This window comes from Paramisgurnus dabryanus, chromosome 12 (genome assembly GCF_030506205.2).
Source record: "Paramisgurnus dabryanus chromosome 12, PD_genome_1.1, whole genome shotgun sequence".
NCBI classification, from domain to species: domain Eukaryota; kingdom Metazoa; phylum Chordata; class Actinopteri; order Cypriniformes; family Cobitidae; genus Paramisgurnus; species Paramisgurnus dabryanus.
In genome coordinates, this window is record NC_133348.1 from 9,455,609 (window position 1) to 9,478,031 (window position 22,423).

The 22,423-nt window shown below is 36.9% G+C and overlaps 1 protein-coding gene across 1 annotated transcript in view; it reads right to left on the reverse strand.

The window, feature by feature from the left end:
* LOC135738491 (MAM domain-containing glycosylphosphatidylinositol anchor protein 2-like) overlaps positions 1-22,423 on the reverse strand; it is a 111,119-nt gene that overhangs the window by 24,804 nt on the left and 63,892 nt on the right. Inside the window, exons 4-9 of the mRNA XM_065256576.1 lie at positions 16,320-16,516; positions 13,513-13,651; positions 12,983-13,252; positions 10,511-10,840; positions 4,222-4,515; positions 1,233-1,502 (exon numbers count right to left, since the gene is read on the reverse strand). Of these exons, the coding sequence (XP_065112648.1) occupies positions 1,233-1,502; positions 4,222-4,515; positions 10,511-10,840; positions 12,983-13,252; positions 13,513-13,651; positions 16,320-16,516 (1,500 nt within the window). The remainder of the gene's footprint in view (positions 1-1,232; positions 1,503-4,221; positions 4,516-10,510; positions 10,841-12,982; positions 13,253-13,512; positions 13,652-16,319; positions 16,517-22,423) is intronic.

Sequence of the window (22,423 nt, forward strand, 5' to 3'; positions counted from 1 at the left end):
ACGCAAAATGTACGCTTTTAAATATACAAAAACTACTATCTCAAACATGGAGAGGCTTCTTCGTGATCTCAACTAACAGATTCTGCAATAAAACGAAAATCACAAATTTTGAAAAAAAAAAACTTTGTTTCTCATTTTCTCGAAACTTGTGCTGCCGACTTGCGTCCCTGGTTTCCGTGACGGGTCACAAATGCTCTTATCCCCACCAGCCTTTACAGAGTAGAACTCTGTATTTGCCACAGTGGGGTTAAAGTAACACTGCTGCTGCCCAGGTACTTCAATCAGCCTGATCTCACGAATTTCCATGGGATAGTCACAGAATTTTTTGCTAATTTTTCCGTGGCATTCTCACGGATCTCCGTATTTTTCCGTGGCCCTGCTACGGACTGTCTTTTTCCGTGGCATTCTCACGGATTGGTTACTCAACTGTTTGGTCCTATTTTCTTACCATTTTCACTTCGGTTTATGGTTAGATTTACATGAAATGACATCCCTACCCAAACCCAACTCTAACTCCAACGCAAGGCGACAATTGTTTAAAGTTTAGAAAATATTAAAGAATAAATCAGAAAAAATTGTATAAACCAATAGTTAGAGTGACAAACTAACGCAAACACCAAATCTAACCCTAAACCGAAGCGAAAATGGTTTGAAATAGGAAAAAGCAGTTAAGTAACCAATACGTGAGAAAGCCACGGAAAAAGACAGTCCGTAGCAGGGCCACGGAAAAATGCGGATATCCGTGAGAATGCCACGGAAAAATGAGCAAAAAATTCCGTGTCTATCTCACTGAACTTTGTGAGATCAGGTTGACTTCAATAGTTACACAAAGTCGGCCCCCATACCCATATTGATCTGTGATCCTTTGGAAGGTTACCCAAACTAGACCCTATTGGATCAGTTTGACGTCATGACAAGGACATTACTGTTCATCAAAGTCTAGACATTATGATATACTGATATAATAATAAAAAGTTCAGCTTCTTTTAAAAAATCAGGAAGATGATGACAAGGGTGTGTTTCAATAATTAGTCAATAATCTACTATACAACATAATGATGTCTTTAAAAGCAGCTGATACCTCATCATAGCATTATCATATCACATGTGCTTTTGTAAAGACAAAATTCACTGCAGTGAGATCCTTAAAATAAACAATTCAGGAAATGTATTCCAAAATATAATCAGATGTACAGTGATGAATAAGGAATGCCTAATAACAGAAGTCTTACCAGTGACCAGGAAAGTACAGCGTCCTGACCCCGCCTCATTGAAGATTTCACAGGTGTATTCGCCGTAGCCCTCTCGCGTGAGGCTGCGTAATGTGTATTCAGTATCGTCTCGTGAGTCAAAATGTCCGGCATGCAGAAGTCGAGATCCCAGCCTCCACTCGTAACGCAGCACACGTGATGGATGTGCCCGTAAAACACGACAGTTCATCACTACTGGCCGACCCAAACCCTGACGGACCTCCTGCCAAACCGGCTCCACTGTGGGTGGGTCTATAAGAGAAAGAGAGAGACATTAGATATAGAAACTCTTTCCATGCTACCTGGCTCTGCCAGCCTGTTCACTCTCTCTGGACCACAGTAACCAACACATTGTCTTCGATCCTGGACTGCAGAGTCCCACTGTCTCCTACACTGTCTTCTAGGAGTTACTTCAGACACCACATCCCCCCAAATACAAAACCCCAGTCCTTGTCGTTCTAGCTGTCGCTAAGAAAATAATCTTTCAAAACTGGAAATCGATATCATCTTGCCATTTCAACCATTGGACTAACCTAATCACAGAATTCATTTTGACCGAAGAAACCATAGCGCATAAAATAACCAACCCCACACATAAACAAGACAAAGTCCTATTTAATTTGCCATACAGGAACTTTAAATAGGACTTGGTTTTGCCGACATATGAAACGAAGAAGAGTATTTTTGGCAGTAGGAACACGGTTTTTGTAACACAGTCTCACCCCATGTCGTCAATATTTGACGACACTTGACCATTCGTCATATGTTGACGCGAAGGGTATACCTTTCGCGTAATTTTTAGACGAACTGGGGACTTCAATACTATTACGTCCGTTGCATTCTCTTTCCTATTTTCTTACCATTTTCGCGTCGAATTAGGGTTAGATTACGCAAAATTAAACAGTGTACGCGAAATTAAACAGTTGTCACCTGGCGTTGGGGTTAGAGTTAGGTTTGGGTAGGGATGTCATTATGTAAATCTAACCCTAAACCGACGCGAAAATGGTAAGAAAATAGGAAAGAGAATGCAACGGACGTAATAGTATTGAAGTCCCCAGTTCGTCAAAAAATGTCGCGAAAGGTATACCCTTCGCGTCAACATATGACGAATGGTCAAGTGTCGTCAAATATTGACGACATGGGGTGAGACTGGGTTGGTTTTGGTGCACACATGGATTAAAAAGTGCTCCATGTCTACAGTTAAATGTACTGCTGGATCTTCATTGTTTTGAACCTACTTTTATACTAGAGGTCCTGGACATCTTATTCAGACACATGGCTCTGCTAGAAATCTCATAATGGGTCATGGTAAAATCTTTAATCAAGACATTGGTTCAAAACAAAGAAAGTAAATAAAAAGATGTGTCCCTGACACAAAATCAAGGTCCTGCCATATCCATCCCATTTCCCTGACCTGAACCATACAGAAAATGACTGGAGAGTAGGGCACACAACAAATGAAGGGTCTGGAAAAATTCTGTATGGAGGAATAATCTAAGATCTTCTGCCATGAATTCTTCAACTTCATCAGACATTATAAAAGAAAACTCTGAGCTGTATCCTTGCAAATGGAGGTAGCAAAGAGGATTAAATAAAGGGGTGCCTATATTCATGCCCAGTGAGTATTAGAGAAAATGATTTATTTCGTAATGTAATTTCCCCTTCACTTTCAATTGTTTTACTGCAATGAAAATTTTTATTTTTTTATTAAAGCTTAAAAAGAAGAATTCTTTTAGATTCTTTTTTATAGCTTTCTTTGCTCATATTTACCAAGGGTGCCCAAACTTTCGAGCCCCACTGTATAGATAACCAAAATGTCTACTTGGGTTTGATAGAATCGAGTGAATGTGAAACCTGACCAACACTGTGGGGGGTGCCAGAAACATTAGCACTTGAGTTCAGACCGCAAAAACGAGTCCAGTGTAAAAACGTCCTAAGATATCTGCTTACACTGTTTATGTGCAGTGAAATCTTTATGACAGGAACAGAAACATTATTCTGTCGTTTTTATTCACCAATATATTTTAAATTCAATAAGACTTGTGGAACATAAAACATTGTACTGAACTCTTTTCTGTGAACCTGTGAATGTGAACACCCAAAATATCCTAGCAACCACATGGCAAAACCATCTAAAACTCCCCGGCAACCACACAGGAACATCTTTGTCAGCTCATGCATATAATACAGACTGGAAAATCTTCAATTCCCATGAGGCTGAACGGATGAGATGATGAATATCATTAGCACTATAGACACGATGACATCACTGAAGTCTTGTGTTTGTGTTCACACCATCATCACACTGATTCACAGCGAGACTCTTTACATATCAGCGGGATATTTCACATACTTAACACATTTCACTCGATCCATCCTAAATCAGAAGAGTCCCAATGAATCTTGATACCTGAATGAATGAAGATCTGAGGAAACATCTCAATGAAGAACAGAATGAAAGAATGACATCTGAAGGGAAACTCTGTCTGTCCGTCACTTACATGAACTCTTGAGTTGAACTACACTACTTCAGAAGATACATGGTCTTCAATCAAGCCACTTTACCAAACAGATATCCAGCCAACTAAAAAACAACAATGCAGGTAACACTTTGGAGACAGAAATTGAGTAAGCATAACATTTCTGTGGAGCTAGTTATAAAAAAAGAATTAATTGAACCAGTGTTTGAAAATAACGGACACCCGAGTTGGTATTTGCACCAGCTATTTTTTAAACAATTCAAAGGACAAGAGTGAATTATTCCTCTTGGTTACCACAGACATTGCATTGATTGAAAAATACTGCATACCTGTCAACCAATCAAAATAAAGCACTCAACAGGCCGGTGGTATAACAATCAATAACTTACAAATCAAAAACACTAACCAGCTCTCAATGATCTCAGCGTTAAACTCCTTTATTCTGTAATACTGACATTAATAAAACCCCAACAGCTCTGATGTAAACTTACACTGGACTATCAGCTCAACCACAGCCTCGCGTGGCTTCACGTTAAAGCCGTTATATTGGCTGGTCTGACAGCGGTAAGATCCGCTCATCTCACGCGATACGTTCACCACCCGCAGCACACCGTCGTAGCTCTCCATCTGCACGCTGCCATCCGGCATCGGCGCCTCCTTATCGGCCCTGGACCACAGGATGATGGGCTTGGGTTTCCCTGAAACAAGGCACTCCAACTCCACTGTGGCACCCTCCCGTACCACCAGTGGGGATTTTCCCTGCGGCACGCTCAGGCTCGGAGGAACTAAGAAAGAGAAAAACAGAGGAGGGACTGATATGGGGCTCTAGAAAGACAGCAGACCGGGTCACTCGTGATGGTCAACACTGCAAAAAATGACTTTCTTAGTATTTTTGTCTTGTTTTAAAGTGGACATTTCACAAGACTTTTCAAAGAGGTCAAATAAATCTTTGGTGTCCCCAGAGTACGTATGTGAAGTTTTAGCACAGACAATTTATTATAACGTGTTAAAATTACCAATTTGTGAGTGTGAGCAAAAAATGTTCAGGTTTTGGGTGTCCTTTAAAATGCAAATAAGCTGATCTCTGCACTAAACGGCAGTGCCGTGGTTGATTGGTGCAGATAAAGGGGCAGAATTATTATTACTATTATAATTATTAGATCCCCTTCTGACATCACAAGGGGAGCCAGATTTCAATGACCTATTTTTTCACATGCTTGCAGAGAATGGTTTACCAAAACTAAGTTACTGGGTTGATCTTTATGAAATGTTCTAGGTTGACCCAGTTATAGCACTTAAACATGAAAAAGTCACATTTTCATGATATGTCCCCTTAAGTACAAATATCTACAAATTCTTAAATCAATATGTTTTTCTTGATGAGAAAAATGACCTAAGAAAATAAGTCTAGTTTTTAGACAAATGTATACAATTTAAGGGAATTTGTGATTAAAACAAGCAAAACATCTGTCAATGGGGTAAGAAAAACACTTTATTCAAGAAAATTGTTAGAATTTTTTGCTTGTTTTAAGCACAAATCCACTTAAATTTGATCTCTTTTGTCTAAAAACTATAGACTTATTTTCTTAGGTCATTTTGCTCATCAAGAAAATACATCTTGTTTAAAAATTTGTAGATATTTGTACTGAAAATCCTAAGTAAGAAAGTCATTTTTAGCAGTGAATAGTGTCAGGTGTGTGTGTGTGGTCGTATCAAAGTACCTGGACATCTCAACTGTTTTAAAAAATGATAGGAAAATGCAGAACACAAAACAAGAGAATCATTTAAAATAAAATATCTGACGGCGCATGAATGACATGTTACAGTATTTAAATACAGTGTCTGAGATACAGAAAAAGAAAAACTTCAGTTTCCATAGCAATAACATTTATATTTCATTGAGTTCATTTATTCACAAACGATCCAAAGCAGAGTTACAGTACTATAGTAAATGTCATCTCACACACATTCATTCAGATCACAGTGTTTCATTCAAACACCAAAGCAGCAGAAACATCTTCACACAGAATCACTTTAATATTGGTCTGTGTATTAATAATAGATGTTATTCTGTGTGACTATCAGAAAGAGAAACAAGCACTAATGAAAAGCTGTTAAAGTAATAGAGATGCGTGAAACCTGCACATAATAACAGCAACACATTAGACACCAGCTGTCTCTGATATAAACCGCTTGAAAATGAATCTCTGAGCAGCAGTTAGTGATGTTATTACTGTAATGAAATTCAGCTTTATAACACCGCTGGTCATATGAAGTACACCATAACCTGACCCTAAGATAAGACTTACACTTCATCATCATCATCATCATCACAAACAAACTAAAGTTTAAGGTAGAGTTGTGGTGAGTGATATACCGGTTTTTAAAGTGATTACAGGCATCGTGTTGCTCCATAATCAGAATTTTACAATACAGTTGATGCCGTTATATATTCATGAATTCTATTTTTGCATTTATATCGTCTGTTCAATTTGGTCCTCATTGCAACTTCTAACACTAACAGGGTTCATACATTAACAAACCACTGCCATCCATCTCCTCTGTCACCGTGTGGAGAGTGCATGAGATTAACTGAGTGCACATGAAACAAATGGGTAGCACTTTATTTTACAGTACGTGTACTTACCTTGTACATATATGGTAAATATGTTGCACTTACAGACAAATGTGTGGTACTTACTTTTGAGTATCTGCATGGTAATTAAAGGCTATCATTACTGTACTTATCAGTGGTACATACTTGGTACTTACACTAGCCTGTAGGTACTATACCCTTACCATGTACAAACAATTTGTAAGTACAGTAGTGTTTGTTATTAGTTATCATATACGTACACTAAAAGTACCTGTCATTAACTCACAGTTGCTGTAAGTACTAAATACTTATATTGTACATTTATTTGTAAGTAGAGTAGTGTTTCTTGTTAGTTACAGTATTCCTACACTATAAGTATGTATCTGGTATTACCCTAGAGTCACCTATCCCTAGAGTTACCTGTACATAATAACTACCAAGTATATACCACTGGTAAGTACAGTAATGATACCATTTTAATTACCACTTAGATACTCAAAAGTAAGTACCACACATTTGTCTGTAAGTACAACATATTTACCACATATGCACAAGGTAAGTACACGTACTGTCAAATAAAGTGCTACCAACAAATGTGTCGTGCAAATGAGATGTAAAACCCGGGCACAGCTGTATTTAGTTTCTTTTTCACGGGCGCCTGTGCTGACCCCAGAATAATGGCAAGTTAGCTGCCCATGTTAGAAAATATTACATGTTAAAATATGATGTTAAAGTGGAAGATCCACATGCACACTTTTGACTTTGTTTGAAGTTGTTGTCAAAATAAATTAAAAGGCATCTTTATAACCCGTACGTGTGTTTATGTGTTGAATTATTAAATAAATACAGTGTTTGTTCCATCTTATGAAAAAGTTTTAAAGACAGCGACAATATACATAATATTCATAACAAGATGAGGCCGCCCTTCCACACACTGACATTTTTTGAGAAAAAAATAATAATAATAAATGTCTATGACCAACCCTATGAGGTGAAAAATTCACCTTTATCAGTAATTTAAGGTTTACTACAATATGTGATTCCAAAAGTTTTTTTTCTCATATGGCAATACAAATCAATATTCCGCCCGGAGAGTGGAAAATACCTTGGTATAAATGTTCACCCCTAATCGAACAGTGTCTTGAACTTAATGATTTTATTTGATGTCAGACTTCATTCATTCACTGATGATCAGTTTCACTGTAGGACAAACAGACGCAACAAAACCTGCGATAGAAACCTGCGCAGCCACAGTCAAACAAGTCTGCAAACATACTGAAGCTGAAACTAACCCGAAGGTCTCTGCTTTTGCAAACTGTTTGAAGGTTTTACAATAAATAACCTACGTACTGTCTTTCATACCATCAGTTCAATGCCTTCAACTAAGAATTCATCTTTCATGATTTTTAAAAGCGTGTGAAGATAAAAGAGCTGAAGTCAAAGAGAGAAATGTACAAACATACATCTGTGCCTATACTGAGTCACATCAAAATGAAATATATAAGAGTTTATACGTATTAGATAATTATACGTTTCAAATGAAAAAAAAAAAATAACCATAAACAACATGAATGATCTTCATATGTCAGTCATCTGCTCTCAGTCTCTGTTTTTGTCTTGCATAGATTTTCCCTTACAAAAATTATATATGGTTTTGGTGTATTAATTACTATTTGCATTGAAAACCATGGCATTACTACACTAACCATTGATTGTCAAAACCATGATAATTTTGAGGTTCCCGTGTTTTTACTAGAGCAACCATGCTTTTTTGTTTTATCTGTAGTAAAACCATAGTAAGTTTTATTAGCATAAACAGGTCTTCATATATGTTTCTCTTCAAGTGACACAAACCTTTATATAATCTTCAACACAACTACTTCATTCATGGCCTGTTTTGCATTTAACCAGAACTTAAATCTTATTATTGTATCTGCTTACGCAATACTACAAAACCAGCCTGATCTCGTAAGTATTTTACAAGTTGGCTAATTCATATGAACTGAATCGTAAACGTATGATTATCATAAAAAAACAATAATGAAACCCCAACGTCAAAGAAGCGAATGCCAATCAAACGAAAACATAAGAATTTGGTCGTATGACTTAATATGAAATATTGCCATGAGATTGTGTTGGATCACCTGACCGCCCTTTCACAGATAACTGGTTTGGATCTTGGATAGGTGACAAGTTCAGGAGTCATTGAAAGGACGAAGGGAACGTAAGGGTGATAAAGCGGCGCTCTCATTATCACAGCACATTTAAATGCAGGACTAATGCAAAGATGAACGGCTCAGCGGCAGACAGAAGCGTCCGGCTCACATACAGCTTCATTAAAACCAGTCAAGAGAATAAAGATTGATTGTGTTTTTACCTCTTTAAATGAGAATGGAGGCCACTCATCATTCCACACGCTTCCTCATTCCCTAATCCGTCTGCTATCAGTGGGAAAAATCTCTGCACTCGCCAGCACATTTCATGAATAAATCATTAGCAGTGCAATTTCAAATGAAGAGCAAAATCAAAGCACTAATGAGTGAGAGATGAAACTCTAGTTTACTACAGTAAAACTAACTCACTGGTGTAAAGCTGATCATGTGTTCACCGCATCCACACTAAATCTCAATCCAAACACTTCCACAGCGTGATGTCCTGGCAAATGTGCAGCATAATCTTCTCTAAATGCTTTTATTAAGAGCTTTAACTGATCCTTCAGAAACACAACAAATCCTCACGACTCTGGACACACACGACACGACACTCGCTCTTCAACACATTCATCCAATCAATACCAAACTCCATAAAGATAACAAAGCACTAAAGCCAGACATGTTTAAATACTTATTCATTATAAAATGACTGGTATTTGAGTTTTAAAGTGACTTCATTTTCTTTAGAAATTGTTATGATTTCGATTTTGTTATTTAATGTTCTTGTTAGGTTTTGTTCAAATCCCTCAATGCAATAAGCAATCAGAGGAAGTGCATTACAATAATATTGACTTTAATCATAAAATACGGCCCACGGTGGTTCTAAATGATGTAGTAAATAGTCAATGCATCTGTTGGACTCAAATGTGAAAATATTTTTAGCAGTAAAGCCCTCATTTTCTTCCAGAATGTTCTTGACCTTCGGTTTATAAACACACCTGCTTGTGTAGAGAAGAGAGTAAACCTTCAAACCAAACACATATCTGACTTGTACACTGTATTCTGATGTTTTCAGATGTGATACCACACTCAGATGTCCCGGTGTGTAAAGATGATCTGATCCGCTGAAGCTCCCTCCACCCGTGTATCGATCCACTCACGGTCCTGCTCGTCCGATGATGCAATGTTTATGAAAAATGAGACAAGACAGTCGGGATGGATGTGTATTGATCTGTATAAGATCAGACTCCTGTAAGAACACACACTGTCCTCATCATAACAGCCCACAGTTAAAGGTGACCTGGGTTTGTCATAACTTTTGGATTTAATTAAAAGCAATACTCATTCTGAAGACTAAACAGCTTTAATGTATTTTGATTTAGGGTTTCAAAAACTGGGCAAGTATAACAACAGGTTATTGAGTGCGTTTACATGCACAGAATAAGCGGATAACTATCAAAAATCTGCTTTTTATAGAAACCTGTTTTCATGCATTTACGTGCAAATCAATAAACTGGCTATGCAGAGAACTGCGTTTACATGGGATTTGGAGATTTGTCAGGTTTCTCGCAGGTAATGACATCATCGCCTATAGTACATAATAGTCGTTCAGAAAGAATGACTTTACTTCTGCAAACGCTTATCTTTCACACGCGGAGACATACACACATGAGAAAACTGCGAGAAAGACGAATGAGCAAAAAACGACCTATGCCGATCAGTTTTTGCTTACAATGGGCTTTCCCTGATATTTTTTATGCATTTACATGACCCCACACGTTATCAGTTCATTAAGCATCATTGGCGTAAGACTGTGCATGTAAACGCACTCATTGGTTATTATTACTGGCATGCACATGGAGATGTTATGTTGTGAACTTGACCTTGGCCTCCATGTTGTGGTCAAAAAGCTGCCAAATATGAACACTGTAAAGTCTTTTAAAACAGACAGAATTATGGAAATTTCTGTTCTCATTGATTTGTGTGAAATGTATAGTCGTGGTGTGGATGTAGGATGTGTGTGAGACTCACCAGTAGTGGATGAGATGTTTACATCGATGCTGATTTCAGGAATCCCGCCGCCCCTCAGTGACGCTACACAGGTGTATGTGCCAAAGTCTGTGAACTTGAGGTCAATGATGTCCAGGTTGGTTGTTCCAGGGGAGATGTCAGGATCGGTCTGGGTGATGACCATACGCTCCGAGCTGCGTAGGGCCCGGCCGTTCTTCAGCCAGCTGAACAAGAGCTCCTCGGGCGGCGTGGCTTCCACCTGACAGGAGATCTTCACCTCTCGACCGATCTGGATGTTGTCGTCGTTGTGGTACGGGTCTGGAGTGATCCAGAAACGGCCTTTCTTCAGGGCTAAAACAACAAGATCACAAACGCGTGGCAAAATCAAACATCTTTAGATTGTCTGTTGCACCACCAGGACCATGTTTGACCTATGACAACATCACTAAGCTAACCACCAACAAAATTGTTATTTTACAGTATATATACAGTATGTGGATGATGTAGCTCTAAATCACTGCTTCATGTATTCATTTGCCTTGATATTTAAAAAAAATATCAAACATAAAATTGATGAACTTTAATCAAATATCACAATCTAACAGAAAACTATTAAAAATAGATTATGTTTCTATTTCATTTGAATTTACTGCAAAACTGCTGACTAAATGTTTGGGCTTTTACTCAAATTTATCATGACTTTACAATTTTTTTACTATTAAAACATTTCTGACAATGTAGATATGTGGAAAAATAATAACAAATTATTTTCGAACACCAAAAACAAACACACGCATACGGACGCGCTAGCGCAACACACTCTTGGGATAAGTGTCACACCCCTAAAAATAACAAATACACATCAAATACTCATTTGATAGCTGTGTTTATTTGCACCACCTCCCTATCACCCATTAAACTGAAGTAAATGACACAAACTTGCTTTAAAATGCCTGCTTTGACAGAATCAGAGTCACACTGTCAATTCAGATGAATCTTTCAGATGCTTAAAAATCTTTTACAGTAGTTTTCATCAACTACTGATGCCACAATAAACATCAAATGTGCACAAATGCCTCATCTAAATCCAACTCAACATTTACTGAGTAAATAAGATTTTAAAATAAACTTTATGAGTCGGGTTTCTGTTCAATAAAAGTACAATGATTTTTTTTAAAGATGGTATACTGTACATCACACAGCGAATTTACTGTCATCTTAAATCATCACAACAGTGTTCAGTGAATTCAGGTTTTACTCACTACAGATCGATCAGCTGTGAAACATCATGTCAGCAACAGAATAAATGACTAAAACTTTATAATAAACCCTACAATAAATGTAGAAAATATTTCAATTCCATTTCTTTCTCAGTAAAAATCTATGAATTAAGGCACGTTAACTTTAGCAGCATCGCTCATATCTGTGTTGGAAACAACAGCGATCAGATGAAAAATCTTTGATTCCAACTGAGCTGTGAAGAAATCCCCCATCGTTAAATAAGATGTGATGGACACCTGAGGGATGTGGCGTCTGTTTGAGACAAACTGAGCAGAAAATAAAAGCTTTCGCTACAAACCTTCGGGAGACATAAAAAAACCTGTGTGGATGCAGCTGAACAAACAGTGTGTTGAAAATGGCCGTGCATTTGGAGAAGAGACATGATCCTTTAATCCAAAAGAAGAAGCCCTCATGATGAAGGGCTGTTGGCATGCTGGGATATTGGAGGAACAAGCCAAACTGAAAATCATCCCAGACTATTGGGAAGTGTGCAGAGAAAATCCACCATCTGCTGAGGCGAGATCGAACCTGCTGGCAGCGCTGCCATACCAGGGCTTTTCAAGGACTTGTGTGATAAAAACACAGACACACACCTGTGGACACTCATCACAGCACAGAAACACTCATCTACACATCAAACTAACAGATGTTAAGCAGGTTAAAGACACATCCATGACTTGCATTCGTCTCATGAAACTCCAAATCATTTGGCATCCGAATAAAAATATGATCGTGTTTTCTGCACATATTTTGGGATATGATTTCACATCACAGTGACAATATTCATATGACTACTAAGCACATTCACCATCACTCTACTGTATTAAAATATTTTGATAATTGAATAAATCATAAAAAATAATAATATTGATATAAAATTAAATAAATATAAATAAAACAAATAATACTAAATAATAATAAAACATATAAAAATTAATAAAAGCATATAATCCTTTATAGTATAATACTAAAATAAATAATTATAATATAATCCAAGTTAATCATATGCATGAAAATGTCAATAAATAGCTGCATTACAGAAGTAATAAATGAATTGTTATGTGATGTTATTCATTATAGCATGACACATCTCTCTTATTTATTTTGACTAAAATCATTCATTCAGAAACAAATGATTCTGAGTAAATGATCAACATCAATGCAAGACAATGTTGTCTGAATGTTCCCCTGAACAGAACATCATTTGTTTACCTCGAACGATGATAGTTGTAGATTTTTTGGCTGGGTTGCCCACATTATTGCTGGCCACACAGCCGTAGACGCCGGCGTCATCCGATGAGATTGCCGGTAAAGTGAGGGTGCCGTCTTTTACCAGACTCTTTTCAGGCAGAGAGCCCGAGCTGCTGGTCCAGACCAGATCTGGTGTTGGTTCTCCAGCGGTGGTGATACACACCAGTGATACCGTCTGACCGGGATTCACCACGATTGGATCCTCCACCAACAGTTTAATGGATGGAGACGCTGTCGAGAGGAAACAGAAGCTTATGATGAACGTGGAAGATGAAGTGGAGCGCATTGCATTATGGGATACATAATGTCTCATGACTTTATAATGCACAATACAGCATGCAATCCTGGTGCTCTACGCAAACCAAAATGAGTCGCATGCACCTTAAGAGTCTGGGAGAATATACACATTTTGTTTGTCTTTTATTGAAAGAAACTGTACTGATAGTTTGCGAATGATGTTGATACTAGTTCTGGTCAGTTAAGAGTCAGACCTGTTTTATTGGTGAGTCTGAAGATGACCCTGCGGTCAGCGAGTCCACAGACGTTCCTGACGGAGGCGATACAGCTGTAGTTGGCGTAGTCTTTGGGTCTCAGGTTCTTCAACTTCAGGATTTTTGTTTCCCCCTGCAGCTCAGAGCAAAAGGCAGAAAGTGGCATGAAAATGTGTGCAACAACACTGAACTTCTGTCATGTCTGATATCCCAGCAGTGATCTGTGTGTCTGTGTAGAAAGTTTAACATGGATGCAGGTCGACCTGCTCAAAAGTGTCATTGATTGAGAATAACCCAATTTCTCAAGAGGAACGCGGTTATTTCATCTCTTCAGAAGTCAAGTGCCGTTTTTCAAGCAGCTGAGTTTCACAGCTGTATTGTGATGGAAAGACCTGGATCACCGATTCACATCTAATCTGAGAAATAAAGTCTGGATTTCTCCATAGCTTTACTCGGATGGTAATTATTTCTCACGTCTGTGGAAACACATTTGCATAACTCCTCAGTGATAAAACTCATGTGTTTGGATGAAGATTAGTTGACGGTGTATATGTGAGTTTGTAACACCTGTAAATGCACATGATTATTCAACATGACCCAGATGAAACACCATCGTAAAATGATATTTTATTGGTGTTGTGATAATGGGTCATTTGAAATATTTTCATGATTTCTTATCTTTATTCCTTTATTTCTTATCTTAATCATCTTATTAGTGTGTCACTAAAAATCCATTTCCTATGAACTGACCGATCTGTGTTTCTCGATTAAAGGCGACCTTTGTGTTTTTTATTTATGTGAGTGCTATAACTGCTGTCTGGAGAATGTTGGCATTGTGTTTCACCATCACATTACAATAAAGAGAAACAGGAGGTCTGTAGGCTGTTGGCTTTGAATACATCAGACGAACAGCCGGTGAGCTTACAGTCTCACTCATTACGACAGATTAAAATATCAGATGGATTCACATCAACCCCACTTTTATATTTCAATGATCATTCAAAGGTTATTTTATTAGCAGTCTGCCTGATATCGGCTGTCAAGCCCCTGATGGGAAACCAATTTCAACAGAAATCCATTTCTTACAAGAAAAGAAAGACACGTGACTGCGTGTGGTGAAATCTAAAGAGCCAGTACAACATCTCAAGATGATGAAGATGAGTTTTACATGTTCATGTACACTTCTGTTTTCTTATAATGATACTGTATGAGAGAAATAGAGATCAGAGAGATAAATAGAGACAGATAGAAATGTGATGACATGAACTGTTCTCTTGTGAAGTGTTTGAAAGACATTCAGTATGACTCCTGCTTTAATAAACGTTAACACATTAAGCCACAGATTTATTTCAGTTCAGGCCCAGAACACAAGAGAGTTATAATTACATTGCTCTCTACAGTATTTTATATTATAATAAATAACACTTTATCAGGGTTTCCCACATCACTTTTCAGTTCAGGTGGTCCACCTAAGCTGGGATACCCCATCACCTTAACTAGGTCGTCCAAAAAAAAAAAATTCCACCAAACGCCACATGGCCGAAAATGAGAGAAAGACATGGTCCGTCACTGTCTGAAGGATAACTAGCCTGTTGATAAAACATTTAATTATTTAATAATCTAGTATGTGTTCATTTTCTGTCATAGTTTCTTCAAAATTGACGAACTTAGATGAATAAATGCTGTAGATGTTTTGCACATTGTTAGTTCATGTTAGCTAATGCATTATCTCATGTTATTACAGCACAGTCTCACAAAATTTCGCTATATAGTCAAGTAATTTTTTTTCCTTTTTTGTGATATTATCATGAATTTCGGCGTTTTTTTGTGATGGTATAACGAATTCCTGTTTTCGTGTGATCATCACCTATTGGTTACTCAAGTGTTTTGTCCTTTTTTCTTACCATTGTTGCTTCGGTTTAGGGTTAGATTTACATAAAATATCATCCATACCCAAACTCAACCCTTACCCTTACGCCAGCCACATATAAAAAAATAAATCAGAAAAAATAGTATATACCAATATATTAAGTGACATTCTAAAGCAAGCACCAAACCTACCCTTATGAAAATTTAACCATGGTTTTATTGTGGTTACCATGGTTTTACTACAGTAACCATGGTTTTTTGGTTTTAACTGTAGTAAACCATGGTTAATTTTCGTAAGGGTAACCCTAAACTGAAGCGACAATGGTTTGAAAATAGGAAAAAGCAGTTGAGTAACCAATACATGATTATCACACGAAAACAGGAATTCGTTATATGATCAAGTCAAAACACAAACATTTGTGATAATATCATAAAAAAGAATCAAAAAATTACGTGACTATATCACGAAACCTTGTGAGACTGGGAAGGTTATTACACAGCTCTCTAAAATGCTTGATTCTGATTGGCCAGCCACAATATTCCAAGTGGCTGTTCGTTCTTTTCAGATAACAAGCGGCTGAAACTATTAACACACGGCTGCAAATCATTTTGACAGGTACAGTTTAATATTACCCAAAATTAAATATAAATATGTCTTTTAATAACATATTTGACATTATATTTACACATGATTAAACCAAATAGTGCGTTTGTGACATTTGAACATCTTGTCGGTCCTGATCTCACTGTCTATGCTTATTTCTGCAATAACAGCCTGTTGTCTGTACATTATACTTTACATAACAAATACCACTCTTATTGTAAAGTTTTACCAGAATGAATCAAAAAAGTAATGCTATTATTTGTAAAAACACAGTATTACCATGGTAGAATATCTGGTAGAAGAGCATGTTTTAGTGTACGGGTTGCATTCTTACCTGGGTAAAGAAGGGTTCATAGATCTCAACCCCTTTATCAGACCCTTGAGACAGAACATCTCGTCCTCTGTGCCAACTGTATCGGACCGGAGGATTGGAGTTTGCCACACATCGCAGAAACACGGTTCTCTCATAATAAAACTGCTCTTTAGCTTCACCGATACTCTGATGAACTGTCACCACTGGATCATCAAGATCTGAGATCACATAGAGAAAACAACAGAGACATTTAACATGTGTACATTTACTGCAAATTATGACATAACCTACCCATTCTCACCAAGATGTGTACAAATGACACGCAGTGTGATTATCGTGCAATAGATACGCCAAATTCTGCTTTTGCGTGTTTATGATACGCCAGTCCTTCCCATTCACTTATATGCCGAATCGTTTCATGTCGTTTTACTTATTGGTTTCTCATTTGTTTTCTGTTTTTTAAACCATTTTCGCTTGGGTTTAGGGTTAGATTTAGGTTTTGCTTTAGGATGTAATTTAATATATAGGTTTCTCCATGTTTTTCTATTTTTAAATCATTTCTCGCTTGGAGTTGGGGTTAGAGTTGGGGTTTGGATGTCATTTTATGTTACAAAAAGTTGTTCTAACCCAAACCCAAGCGACAATGGTAAAAAAAACTGAAAACAAATGAGAAACCAATAAATAAAACGACACGAAACGATTCGCCATATAAGTGAATGGGAAGGACTGGCGTATCATATGCACACAAAAGCAGAATTTGGGGTATCTATTGCACGATAATCACACTGCGTGTCATTTGTACACATCTTGGTGAGAATGTTGCACAACTTTGAAATCAGTCACTTTCAGAGATGAGAATAATTTAAGACGTGTATTTCAATGATGAACCCAAACAGAAGCACATGTGCTAGATCTGTAGATTTCTCAATGAGGAAGAGATTCAGATTAACTAAGCTCCTTCTTATTTAAGACATAAATGTGGGCGCCGCCATCTCTGAGCTCTTTTGTGTAAGGTTAGGGTTAGGGTTAACCCTAACTTCCGGTGAACCGCTAAAGCTAATGGTAGTAGTATTGCGAAAGACAAAAATATGCTGGCTTAGCTGTTTTATTTATTCTGCTACTATATATTATTTTAAAAAACAGTACAGAATATATACGACATAAACTGCTTATAATTAATGTTTATAATAGTTCGTAATCTGTTTGCACATACTTTTGTTTTAAATAAAAAAATCTAATAATTTCCTAAGCTTATGTCTCCATAGTGTGTTAGAAACAATGTAATAATATTTTTTTTCATAAAACGAAAACAATACTGAATAAATGTAGTAGTTTAATTTGTTTATTATGGTTTGTTCAAATAACTTAAAATGTGTTGAATAATAAAGATACTGCTGCTGTCGGACCACGTGATAAGCTTCATGTGTCGCTATAAAAACTCAAACAAGTCAATAAAAAACTGCAGTTTTTTAAACCTTTAACCATGAGGACAGTTGTGACATTTTAAACATTCAACTGAAAAGGTAAAAACATGAAGTCTTGGTCTATTCCATGTACAAACACTCGACTGACAGATACTGATATGTCTCTGTGCTGTAATAATTGGGCATTGAAGACCCATCAACCCCAAGCAACAACATGAAATGATTGAATATATCTTCATCAGATATATCGGGCCACTTTTCATCCTCACACTGGTTCATATAGCCTATGACAGGTGTAGTAAATCTTAAGCATAACTGTTTAAATCATGTTTTGTGTGTGCTCACACAACACTGTTTTCTACCAGCTGGCTATTGAAATGGTTATCTCTTACAAAAAAGGAATCACTATTCGAAAATAAGGTGGATAGAGTAGTAGTGTAAATGTCATGTGTGAAACACAAAATGAAATATTTAGACAGAGCAAAATCCTCAACACTTTCATCAGCACTTCCACAAGGATTCATAAATTCAGAAAGGTTCCTCTACTGATGACACATGGTGGATCAATGATCTAAGACGATGCCTCATGCAAGAAACCTTGACCTGATCATCAGACAGGTAATATCCTCAACCAAAACTCATTTTCCTCCTCCCATCATCAGCAGGTAAAATTATATTTAGCTATAGTATTTACCTCATCGCTACTCTTCATAGTTTAGAAGATTTAATGGAGAGTCGTGCTTATAAATTGTAAAAGTCTTCATCATCAATCTCACAGCTGTTTAAGAGAATAGATTAAGACATAAAGTCACGTGATTTGTGAATACTACAGCAGGTCTGATGCGTGACGGCTCTGGTCTGACAAAGCGTTGGATTGGACAGATTTACTGGATTACCAGGGTATCATTTTCAAGCGTGACGCCTTAAGCTTTTCCAAATGGTGCTCGTGATAAATGTCATGTCATTTCACTTGCTAATATTTATTTTACACTAATAATACTTTGAAAATAAATCCATTGGCCCGCTGTGCATTAGTGTGTGACATCTGCGGTGTGATATGTGATGAATTCATCATGAACTCTAATGCTTCTTTAAAGAGTCCCATGACCGGAATGCTTGATATTCCAGACAGAAATGAAACCGCGATTACAGCGGTAACTTTCTCCTCGCTACACGGCCCATAACAACACCAATAACATCCTCCATTTATACCATTAAGATCCAAGAGGAAATACAGAACACATTGAAAATGTTTATCGGTCAAAGTGCTTTAATTTAACGTCTCCCTCCACCTTCCCAGATCCAAAGGTAATCAGCGAGTGCAAGCGGCCACATTGAATACTGATTCTTCACTTTCATTAAGACTTCATGTTCTGCCCCACAGGTCCTTAATCAAAATCTAGAGGCAGTCAATACTTCATCCAGGATCCATTAGAGCTCCACAGGTAACAGCAATTACCTTTACTGAGACATTACAGACACAGAACCCAGAGATTGAGTCGGGTCGGACTGATACAACAGAGCACCATGATCGAAATAAATACACTGATTCATTACAGTCATGTCTATTCAAACCTCACTGTGATCTTTACTCAATCTGCTCTGTTGTGATGGATTTGATCTGAACTCCTAGAGGTTCTCGTGGTTCACATTAGTGATGTTCGGTTTGTGAATGAATCATTCTTTTGAACCGGTTCTTTTCAGTTGATTCAGTACACCAAGTCAGACTGAATATTACCATAAATCGCATTGGAAATATACATGGTTGGGCTATCATGATTAGGAAATGTGGCTGATGGTTAATTGTCTAATAAATTGTGGCGATTATGATGATAAATTTTCTGTTTTAACATTTAATTCTCATCATTTTTGTTTGTCATAATTGAGAATCTCATAATTCTCATAAATTTTGTTTATGAAATAATTTGTCACACATTGTTGTGATTATTTAAATTAAATATTTTGCAATGTTTACCCGGCAGTAAGTATTGATGCTAATAACACATATTTAAAATATTTAAAAGTAATTATTTAATGAATATATATTTCAAAAACTAAAAATTCTTCATTAGAAATAAACACAGTAAAGTGTCGTAAAAATAACTGAAAATAAAAATGCAATCAAAATAAACTGACTGTAGCAGAACAGGCCTTAAATAGTTGCCAATCCTATTAAGGTCATATTAGTACTGGACAGAATGGGCCGGTGATTTATTTATCAAAGGACAAGTTTGTCACAACATGTACAGTATGTAGCCCATCATTTTTTTCAAAATATGTGTTCTGCTCGTTGAGAGATCGTTTGTGCATCACGAGTAAAAATGTGGTCGATTCCAAGACGAGACCAAGACCTTTAAAAAAGTGGTCTTGAGACCGGTCTTGAAAACTACAACACTAGTTTTGACAAAAATGTTTTATGTTTAATGTTAGGTGTGTGCAAATTATATTTTAAGTTGTTATGAGCTTGATCTTTGGTTGCACAATGTCAACCTAGGAAAATGTATGATGATGATAAAGATGATTTAATAGAATAGCATAAATCAACCATACATGACTTTACTTGAACATGAACTTGTTTGAATGTTTTATCCTCCTGGATGATAGAATTAGATATGAATCACATCATTACGTGATGACGTTCTAGTCACTGATTTCATGCAACTAAAATTTCATTTTGCTGTCTCGCAAAAAAAACCATGAGAACGTGTGTGTTTGACTTCAAATGCCGCCATACAGAACGACATGCAGATTACATTAAAATACTACAAGAGCGACTGGAAAGCATGCAGAGCAATTGACTCAAATCGCTTTTACGATACATTAATGTCACATGTTCTGGTGACACCAGACATGAAGTCGAACACATCTTTCTGTCATTCTAAAGAATGATCACTTTCAATTCGCTACTGTAATTTGCACAATTTAAGGCGTCCCTGCAACACAGACATGACACGATCGGCTAAACTATTAAAAATGAACACTATTAATGCATACACAATACGCAATCAAATGTACAGAGAATTTATGGGCAATTTTGAGAAGCAAGTGGTATGCTTGATAATATGAGCAATATACTGCGATTCAAGCTAGTTTTTCTTCAGAAAATGTGAAAGTCTTGTTTGTTACACATCTGGCTGAATGTCTCTATTTGTCATGTTTCTCTAACAGAAGTACATGTGTCTGATCTTTTCACACAATGTGACTAGTAAAAAAAGAAAATGTCCACAGAAATGTCACCCGGGTCGCCTATAATCCAGTCAGAACGTTTTTTAATGCCACCCAGTCAGGATGAATTTAATTCTGGCCCTGTAACACCCACAGCTGACAGACTAAAGGAACTAATGGGTGCTTTTCATCATAAACACTATAGATTACAGCAGAAGACCACCGTGGGTTTCATTTAACTGCTTCATTACTGTTCTGATATAAAAGAGAGAGAGAGAGAGAGAGAGAGAGAGAGAGAGAGAGAGAGAGAGAGAGAGAGAGAGAGAGAGAGAGAGAGAGAGAGAGAGAGAGAGAGAGAGAGAGAGAGACAGATACAGATACATATTTTTATGTGCACTATTTGTATGCAGCTGCAAATGCTTTGGCAACACAAATGCACAGTATTTGTCATGCTAATAAAGCACACTTACATTGAAAATAAAAATAAAATTGAGATCTGTGAGCGGTTGGTAAAGTTAAGTAAGAAGCTCTGTGGTAATTTTAATGTTGGTTGTGTGTTCATTTGTAGTCTTTGAATGTGAATCTCCTGCACTGCCCTACAGTAACTGCACATCACTGTAAGATGGGTTGAAGATTGTAGATGTGACATCATCAGATCTTAACACATTAATCCTGTTGACTTATTGATTGCTTCCAGCAGAGATTTCTGATTGTGTTGAGCTTAAAAGAGCAATAAAATAAAAATAAACTACACCCTATGTAAGATGAACGTGTTGTGATACTTCTATAAAACATCATGTGGTTATCAGTTGTGTTTGTCTATTAAGTGTTATTCTGACACAAAACTTCTCTCAGGTCTCCCTGTGGGTTTGTGGGATTTTTCATCTGTTTTTAAGATCAGTATGTCAGACTGAGTAACAACACATCTCTCTTCAGGAAGAAATGAATGACTTTCAGAAAACAGCACCAAATAGAAGTTAAAAAAGTAGCTTTATGATAAAATCATAGACCAGAGTGTTGTGGGAAAGATAAATACTGTGTCTGTCTGTTACTAAACCCTGCTGGTCAACATATTTCTCATTAAACAGCTACAGATAAAAAACCCTGAACAACACACAGAGGAAAGAAAACAAGAGAAAAAAACATTTTTCATCACATTACAGTCGACTGATGATCACACACATCACCATCACCAAACCTGACACAAATATCAGATTTTAGAAAAAAGCAGTAAATCACATTGTACCGCAATTACCCCGGTTAAGATTTTACCATCACTATGTTCTCAGAAGAGATTATTCAAATGATGTACCCACATTTACCGTGTAACTGTACTCAAACACAACTGTAGTTTATAAACACTCCCATAATGCAACACTAAATTCATGAAAGAGATTCTGATAATGAAAACAATCAACCAAACATCAATACTTTTGCCTTTACAGACAGCAGCTTTAATATTTAAATCTAGCTGCAAGCAGCAATACCAAGGTTAAGCCGAGCAAGGGCAAATGAAATAAAGTTGTGTTTGGATGA